This window comes from Monodelphis domestica, chromosome 5, assembly GCF_027887165.1.
Source record: "Monodelphis domestica isolate mMonDom1 chromosome 5, mMonDom1.pri, whole genome shotgun sequence".
NCBI classification, from domain to species: domain Eukaryota; kingdom Metazoa; phylum Chordata; class Mammalia; order Didelphimorphia; family Didelphidae; genus Monodelphis; species Monodelphis domestica.
Genome location: NC_077231.1, coordinates 268,888,100 through 268,897,940, shown reverse-complemented (window position 1 = coordinate 268,897,940; position 9,841 = coordinate 268,888,100). Strand labels below are relative to the sequence as shown.

The 9,841-nt window shown below is 34.0% G+C and overlaps 1 protein-coding gene across 1 annotated transcript in view; it reads right to left on the bottom strand.

Annotated features, from left to right (window-relative positions):
* Positions 1–289: 289 nt before the first annotated feature.
* HACD1 (3-hydroxyacyl-CoA dehydratase 1) overlaps positions 290–9,841 on the bottom strand; it is a 51,373-nt gene continuing 41,821 nt past the window's right edge. The window contains exons 6-7 of the mRNA XM_056800148.1: positions 4,971–5,149; positions 290–481 (exon numbers count right to left, since the gene is read on the bottom strand). Coding sequence (XP_056656126.1) covers positions 399–481; positions 4,971–5,149 — 262 coding nt within the window. The 3' untranslated portion in view covers positions 290–398. The remainder of the gene's footprint in view (positions 482–4,970; positions 5,150–9,841) is intronic.

The window sequence follows — 9,841 nt, the reverse complement described above, 5'->3', positions numbered from 1 at the left end:
CTAATTTATTAACATTGATTTAAAAAGACTAAGCATTTTTTCAAGGAAAACACATTAGGAAGGTTTTTGAAGATTTTTTAAAAAGTAATATTCCTATTTGATGAATATCACATGAACTCCTAATGATTCCAGATACCTGTTAGGTATTTAATAATAAAAATCCATTTAACATTTTATGGTTGATATTTGCATAGAACTTATTACCTTTAAAAGAGCACAGCATAATGTGAGGTAAAAAAATGTTAAATCTGAAGTCTCATGTTAACTCTAGGAAATAATGCAATCCAACGTATTTCAAGACGTTGTTTATTCTTGTTATTAAACTTGAATGATGATGAAGATCAAAAGAGTTTTTGTAAAATCCTGATTCTGAAAAAGCACCTTCCTCATCGGGATATTTAATCATCCTTTTCCACAATCACCTCTCCATGAAGCACCTTTCTCCTCTGCCGCAGCATGTGAAAATAGAGTTGGGGGAACACTTAATTGAAAAGAGAGAAAACAAGAAAAAATCTGAGGATGTTTCAAGTTAACGATACTCCAATTATGTAAATAGCTACCTTTTGAAAAGAATGAAGACAGAGCAAGTGAATGTCTATGCATTGCATGTGCACCCAGATTGTGTGCATGCAATGTATATTTTAGAGTTTGCGTGTATAACAATATTATACATGTAACAACTGGCATTCATATAGCATTTGAAGGTTTACAACACACTTTACCAATATTATTTTTTCTTTTCCTCATCCAACCTTGGAAGCTAACAGTTATTTCTATCCCTGTTTTATAGATGATAAAACAGAGATAGAAGAGGCTAATCTAAGTACCTACTTTGTACCAGATACTGAGCTTGACACTAAGGAAATAAAGTGTCTATACACACACACCAGAGAAAAAAATTAATGTTAATACTCTTAAGTCCAACCTCTTTATTTTACAAATGAGGAGATTTAGGCAGTTTGTCCAAGTGGCGCAGATAAATGGGATGTGAACCCAAGGGCTCCAATTCCCTATTCAGAATTCATTCTATAGCCTTGAAAATGCTTCGTTCAAAGGGAAGTAAGAGTTTCGAGTTCTTTGCATACAGGCAAGACGAGTCTGTTCTGCTCTAGGTGAGGTACAGGGAACAGATCTCTACACGGGGATGTTGACATAGATGGTCCATACACACGGCATGCTGGGGAGTCAGCATCCCAAGTGTGTGGTGATGCCCTCGTTAACGTGACTCTCATGCAAATGGAGCTCTTTAGTAACAGGTACCCAAATCACCAAAAGCTGAGACTTTCCAGAAGATGAACGTCTACTTCAAAGTCTCCTTTCTGAAGCTTTTGGAAAAATAAAACATTTTCAGAAACCACATGAACTATTGGGAAAGTCCTCACTTTCTTCTCTCCATGGAGAGTAATCCTCCTGAGGATTTCCTTTTCTTGCTCAGAATCTGGCACCTTTTTGGGTCGGGATGTTGGCTTAGGAGGCTGCCCACTAAGGGGAGGCCACATGTTCTGCTAGAATAATTTCTCCTGCTTCTGATATAACTTGATAGTGCCTGGATATGGTTAGAAAATATGGAGAGCATCTCTTTTTAACCATATAATGTAGACTTGGGATCAGTTCTATTAGTTTAAAAGTTTAATATTTTGGAATTCAAAGTAGGACCATCTTAAATTTCCATCTTATGATGAAACATGGTCTAGGTAGGTGGCACAGAAGGATGAGTCTTTGAGTATGGAAGATCTGAGTTAAAATCTCTCCTCAGACATTTACTAGTTGTGTGATTCAGGTCAAGTTAGATGCTGTCTGGATTTTTTTTTTCCAAAGAAAAGATAATGGAGACTGAAAATTACAGACCAAAAAGCCTGACTTTGATTCCTGGCTAAGTTCTAAAATTAATTATTAAGGAGATGGTTAAGGAACAACTTGAAAAGGAAACAGTGATCACAGAAATATAAAATGGTTTCATCAGAATAGGCCATGCAAGACTAACTTCATTTTCTCAATAGGGCCTATCTCATTAGCTCAATTCTCAGTGGGGCCATTCTCAATATCACTAGAGTTGATACACGAAGAGAGTGTTATAGATATTATTTGTTTGAGAAACTATTTTTAAAGCAAATTTGACAAAGTTTCTTATGATTTCCTTGAGGAAAAAAATGAGAGGTAGGTCATTTGATAGTACATTTATGTAGAATGGAAATATTTAGATCCAAATTCTAGATATTAGTCTCAATGTCAATTTAGATGGGAGTCTCTAGTGTAATGTCCCAGGAATCTGTGTTTGACTCTGTGTAGTTGAACATTTTTATCAGCAAATGTTTTGAATGAAAGCTTCCATAGCATGTTTATCAGAAAGAAGGCTTATCTGACATTGAAATAAAAAATTTATTTATTTTAATAAATAAATTTAAAAAATAAATAAAAAATTTATTTTATATTATATATATTATATTATATTATATATCGTATTTAATTAAATATAATAAATATGGAGGATTTCTAGATCACGTGAACAATAAGATGGTGGACTAGACATTCTTTCTAATCTCCATAACTTCTCAAACCTCTCCAAAATAGAAATCATGTACCAAAGGGGGAAAAAACCAACTTCAACTGTCTCCATGGTCTAGGACACCCAGAATTCAAGAGAAGCTTAAAGAAATAACAATCCTAAACTGAATATAATGAATAAAATATTTGATCTAAACATTGCCTCCATTTCCCCCCTCATACTTGGCTTATATCACATTTATATTTGGACTTTAATTAATGTTTCTCCTTCAGTGCATAATTGTACATATATTTTGCCCTTTCAAAGAAAACTCATTTTAGGGATGTATCCTATTTTCATCTACATATACATACAACATATATACATATATATATATATGTATATATATATATATATATATATATATATATATATATATATACTTTTGAGATACAGACTTCAATTCCATATTCTAACAAATAAAGGGACATAGGCATTTGTGGTCAAAAAGGAGAAGGTAAGAGAACAGAGATATCTAGGATAAAGAGAAAAGGGAAAACATTTCCTGTTGGAGAACCTTTGTTTTGATCCTGACTCCACCATGTACTATTTGTATGCCCTTGCGCAAGTGGTTAAACCTCTCCAATTTCTTCATCTTTAAAATAAAGGGATTAGACTAGGTTATCTTTGATATTCATTCCAGCTCTAATTTCACTGACTTTAAAGTGATATAGAAAACATCAACAAGGATATACATGAAGAGAGGAAAGTGGATAGGCCAATGCAAGGGACAATCCAAGATAACCCAAGTGTTTTGCTAGTATTCATGACTTATTAAAAGAACCATCAACGCTTCCAACACATGGAGTAAAACCTCTGTGGGAGATTTCTGGAAAAATTTTGGGGTTGGTAAGTTAGGGCTGAAAGGGGCCTGGAAGGTCAGCGGGACAAAAATTACTCAGTATAATGAAGCATGGAGTATAGTGAAGCTCTCTGAAGTGGTGGAAGCAGCATCCAGATCAGTGAGATTACAAATGATGAGACCAGAGAGTGGAAACAATTTGGTTACTTTCAAGTAACTACATATGGCGCTGTAGCCTAGGCTTGGTCAAAGAGGGCCCATTGGTCCATTGTCCAATATGTTGCCAATGGTAGAGCCTTCAGCACCATCTTGTAATGCATGGAAGGTTCAGTGGAAAGGCCACTGGGTTCAGAATCAGGCAAGTTGAGTTGGAAGAGGCAGTGCTGCCTAGGTGATTTGAAGAAAGTCATATAACTTCTCCAGACCTCCATTTTTTTTTTCATTTCTAATATAAGAGGGAAAGCCTGAAGGACCTCTAGAGTCCCTTCCAGTCTGACATCTATGATCTAGTGAGGAAATGGTTCAAATTGTAGACTATGGGCAGGTTATTTAATCTCTAAATGTTCCAGACTCCTCTCTAGAAGTATATATTATAGACTAGATGCTAATTGGCATCAAGAGAGGGACTTCCATTTGGGGAATTTCAAACTGTTTCTCCAGTCTCCCCTAGATCATCACTCATAGCCTCCCCGCCTCTGAGAGCAATGACTAAATTCATTTGCTTAGCAAGTCCCTGTTTTTTTTTTCCTATTCTACTTTCTTTTCTATTCTAATACTTTCTATTCTATTAAAGAATAGTAAATGCCAGTCTTAGCACATTCTGCACAGCATCATGCCTTAGAATGAATGATTACTGAAAATAAACAGTCAAGTTCAGTCAGTCAGTTACTAAATATTAATTGTCTACTATGTGGGGCAGCTAGGTGGTACAGTGGATAGATTACTGGACCTGGAGTCAGGGAAGACTCATCTTTGTGAGTTCAAATCAAGCCCCAGATAGTTAAGTAGTCGTGTGACCCTGGGCAAGTCCCTTAAATTTGTTTGCTTCAGTTTCCTCATCTGTAAAGTGAGTTGGAGAAGGAAAGGGCAGAGCACTCCAGTATCTGTCAAGAAAATGCCAAAAGGGGTCATGAAGGGTCAGGCAAGACTGAAAATGACTGAACAACAAGTGCCAGGCACTGTGCTAAGCCCTGGGATACAAATAATGACAAAACCAAACCAAAAAACTAATTCTTGCCCTCAAGGAGCTCAGTTTAATGCAGGAGACAACATGCAAACAGCAATATACAAGCATGCTGCATACACTATTTTTTAAAACTCTTATCTCCAATATTCAGTATTGACTCCAAGACAAAAGAACAGTAAGGACTAGACAATGTGGGGTAAGTGACTTGCCCAGGGTCATATTTAGGAAATGTCTGAGGTCAAATTTGAACCCAGGACTCTGGACCTGGCTCCCCAGTTGCCCCTACAGATAAGATTTTTTTAAAAGGGAGTGGTTTTACTATATTTAGCTGTAAATATTTGCTTGATTCCTTTACTTATGGAACTAGATTATTATAACAATGCCAAATATTAAACTAGTATAGAATAGAATTCTGACTACTAAATCAGAGTACTTACATGGTATATAGGAGGCCATAGTTATAAGAAGAAAATAATAATAGTCAAAGGAAACGTTGTACTTGTTAGGAAGTCTTATTGAAAACATTCCTGACTTCTTTACGTAGGGTAAGGCAGCGTAAATAGTAAGCAGTTCACCGACAACTCCAACAGGATACAAGATAATAAAAAAATTATATCTGTAGAAAAAAAAAAGGCCAGAGAATGACTTTCTAACAAAGAACTCTTAAATCTAATTTCTGCGATTCCTTGTAGTTGCTGAACTACTTAAAACATCTCTCCACTTGCAAATTGCAGGCACATTTTGGAACGGATTTCCAGCTAGTCAGGTCAAGGTCTCTTAATAGGATAATAACAACTCAAACCTACATCGGGCCTTTGGGTTTGCAATGTTCTTTTCTAAGAACTCTGTGAGTTAGGAAATTCAAACCTTTCTGTGACTGTTTTTCAAATAAGGAAATTAAGGCCTGGAGACTCCAGTAACTGATAAGTTCTTAAGCTAGAAGCATGGGGGTTGAGGGGAAAGAAAAGGATTTGAATCCCAGTCTTCAGGTTCCAAATCTATCCAGTACTTTTTCCTCTGGTTCTTATTGTTATAAATTATATTATAAATTAAATTATAAAATAATTATACGTAATTAATAATTTAGTGTATAATTATTTCTTGCTTTTGCATTATTCAAATGTCTTAGAATAAGAAAACAACTACACTGCTACCACATTGGTTCAATGTGTCAGTTTCTACATATAATGGCAAAAAGATCTTTTGAGTTGGATGCTAAATAGAATGGATGGGCTCATGACTCCACTAGTCTATTTTTTTTAAAACTCCTTACCTTCTGTCTTAGGATCAATACTGTGTCTTGGTTCCAAGGCAGAAGAGTGGTAAGGGCTAGGCAATGGGGGTCAAGTGACTTGCCCAGGGTCACACAGCTAGGAAGTGTCTGAGGCCAGATTTGAACCCAGGACTTCATGTCTATAGTATTTTTTTATATGTGTGTTTATCTTAATAAATTAATGAATATTTTTAATCTTATGTAATGACAGTGATAGTGAGGTACATGTATATATGTAAATATATACATATCTTGAAATTTCCAATGTTATAAATAGTTTTTATTCAAATAAAGAATTTAAAAAATAAACCAGTTACACATTTATTTTCTGGCTTGCTTTTTACAAAAACTGATTATTGTACTTAAAGGGATAGCAATAAAGTTATTAAACTGAACTCTGAAAATGAATCTATGTGGTACCTTCCTCCTATTTAGTTGTGCTACAGTAATGACAGAGGGGATGTGACTGCTTAAACTATGGTAAGGAATAAATGTTACACATGATGATTTCATTTCCTTTCTGGTGCCTCTTAGGTGTCTGTAGTGACTAAAAAGGATCTAACTTTTTAGCAGGAATATCTTTAAAGGCCACAAGATTGGCAGGAAATCATTTCTCTGTGATCTAACCACCAATTTCAATGAAATTTTAAGTTTAACATCCTGATTTTGAGAACAACCAAAAAAAATCCATCTCTTTTTCTACTCAATTTTAGAAAAAGAAATGATGACCACAATCAGGTATTAATTAAGAAAAGTTTAAAAGATAAAAGTTTAAAGGATTCCCTAGCTTCCTGTTAGTTCCTGACTTTTAAAAAACATTTTATCTGAAACACAAGTAAATGTGTGCCTAGTATAAAAATATCAATTGCCAGAGATGAAAATACCCAATTCTTACTCCCCCCACCCCAAATTAGCATAGCTGGCTGACTGGCAAAGTCAAAAAAGATTATAGAGAGAAAAAAGGAATCATCCAAATAATAAGAAGTCTAAATTGAGTGAATTTGGAAGCTCAGAAAGCATCTGACAGTCACATACAAACTAGAAGTTAGCCAGGCTCATTGAAAGCATTTGAAATCATTCTTTAAATACATGAAAGAAGGACGATAGGTAATCAGTTAGGATTACTTGACCCCAAAGTCCCAGAAATATGCTTTAGTAACTTGAAAGTACTAGCATTCATCAAGGAAGGGGCATCTGGGGGCAGCTGGGTAGCTCAGTAGATTGTGAGCCAGGCCCAGAGATGGGAGGTCCTGGGTTCAAATGTGACCTCAGATTTGCTGTGAGCTGTGAGGGTCACTTAACCCCCATTGCCTAGCCCTTACTGCTCTTCTGCCTTAGAACCAATACCCAGTTTTGATTCTAAGACAAGAAGGTAAGGGCTTAAAAAAAAAAAGAGGAAGGGACAACTGGTAAGATTGAACTGTAGAGAAAACATGAAAGTGAACTGATCAGGGTAAGATTATGGAGAGCAAGACCAAGGATGGAAGATTTTGGTTTTGATGTCTAGCTCTCCCTTCTTGCCTCTGAACTCAGGTTCATAAATCTGGAAAAGAGATTCTCCTCTTCCTTTTTAAAAATCTCTTTCCTCTTTAAAATGGAAATATATAGATATATATGTATGTGTGTGTATAAGAAAATTCCCTACCCTTAAAAGATATTAAAATAATGCCCCCTTGGAGTCAGTAAGTGCTCCAAATGAAATGAGAATGAACTGTATGATTTATTTTTAAATATTAAATTTGTTTAAAGAATGTGTAAATTAACCATCCATTTGATTAACTTCTAGTAGGGCTTCAGTAGGAAAATTAATTGACCAGCATTTAGACTTGCACTGAAAAAGGCATAAGGTTTTCTGGTGTGATGTAAGAATTCTTAAGTGTGATTGTTATATGTTAAGACCAAATTTTTTTTTTATCTTTTAATGGAAACATATATTTGAAAATAAAATGGAAGCTGGAGGGAAAATGTGATTCATTATACAAACATTTACTTTACTTCAGAACAGCAACTAATAGGCAAAATTAAGTTATATGAGTATAATATCATAGCAGCCCTTATGTTTTATTCATAGGAAATACTTTTTCATGAATTTAAGAGATTCCAAAGCAAATTATTGTTAAAAGGGAGGTTCAATATTTTGAGCAGATATAAACGTATAAATGTAGCTTCATGTTATTTACAGGATTGACAGATGTATTTAGAAATGAATGTGAATCTTAATGCCCACCAACTCTCAATGCAACTAACACCTTCACGCAACATTCACAGGCCTAAGAAAATATAAACAGACTTCAATAACATGAAACAGATGAAATGAAAACATGCAATTTTAAATAGCACAGACCAAGGATATATCATTTAATATTAAAGCAATCAATGCAAAATGTTTTTAAAATATCCCATTCAACATGCAATTTAAAAATGGAAATTAAGTCACAGCAGTACTTTGAAACCATTTTCAGAAATTTAGTCAAGGCATGAAGAAGCAATGAATTACTCACAAAAAGACAGACTGGCAAAACCAATGAAAGCGAGGGGAGGGGCCTAAAAGAAATGTACAATGGACATTCCTTAACTTAGCCAGATAATTTGTTTTTGAAGGCAGCAGTGAAATAGGAAACTTTTTTATGAACAAAGAGGTAAATGAATGTGTGAAGATTGAGATCAAGCTTGAAAAAGAATTAATAACACTAATGATATTCATAAATGGTGATTACATCCAAAAAAAGAATTGATAACATAACCACTAAGGAAACCTAATTGCATTAAAAAAACAAAAACAAAAAAAAACAGCTCATTGTAAAGAGAAAGGTCGATTATTTTAAAGACTCAATAACTGAAAGTGAATGTAAAATGTGTGGACTATGAAAATGTCATCTCCAACACACATTTAAGATGGTAGTGAAGTCTTCAAATTAAAGTAGAACTTCAGAATCATAGTATAACATTTTAGAAGTATATTTGCAAATAAACCATAAACATCTAATATTTTCTCCTACAGTCCAACTAGTTGTATTTTCCCTTTGTACACAGTAGGCACTTTATAAGCCCATGTTCAGTTGAATTTATTCCTATTTCAGATGGGCTAATTAAATATTTAAATGTCAGTACTTTTAAGATATTTAATTATTTAGAAGGATAAGCTTTTAAAATGCATCTGGCTCTAAAATATGCCAATTCAATCAAAGAATGAGCTCAAGATCAAAGTTTAGGGACATCATAAGAGTCTGAAGTTTGAAACATCATAAGAGGAGATCATAAAATTTTTAAAATTTTTGAATTTTTAAAATTTTTAAATTTTGGAACTAAAATAAGAACTGGGAGACAAATGGATAAAATAAAAACCACTTTGGGCTATTTGATTCTATTTATTCTTTGATAGTAGAATGAATAAATCTTCTCTGGATATGACACTCTCAAAAGTACAACAGGACCCATACCTTATTTATCTTTTGTTTTATGTAGTAAATTTATGATGTATTGAGATATTAAAAGAATTTAGCTAACTCATATCTTATAAAACTACCTCCATATAGTATGATTATACCTAACTGGACAAAATCCTATTTAACAAACCATTTCGGGGATGATTTACTATAGTGGATTTCTAAAGTAATCTTGATTTATCTATACATAGAATAAGCAGCACACGTACAAATAAAAATTTTACTTTTTAAATGGCTCTAGTAACCTGCTAATAGTGAATAAAGAATTAAAGATATTAAAGCAGAATTATGTTCCAATTCTTCAAGTAAAAAGGATTTTTATATATTAGTAGAATTTAAATTGTGAGTTTTGTGTCATTTCACACAAAATCCTTTATATTTCTGAAATAGTGATTGTTGTAATGGAATTGAAAATTTCTTTCTGGGCTATAACTTAAAAATGAGAGATTATAGATTTGTTTTGATTCAGTAACACTGTAGATGCATAACATGTGAGAAATGTAAAGGAGCTTCTCGTTGTTTAGTCATGTCTGACTTGAGGACTCCATTTGGGGTTTTCTTGCCTGAGATTCTGGAAGGGTTTGCCATT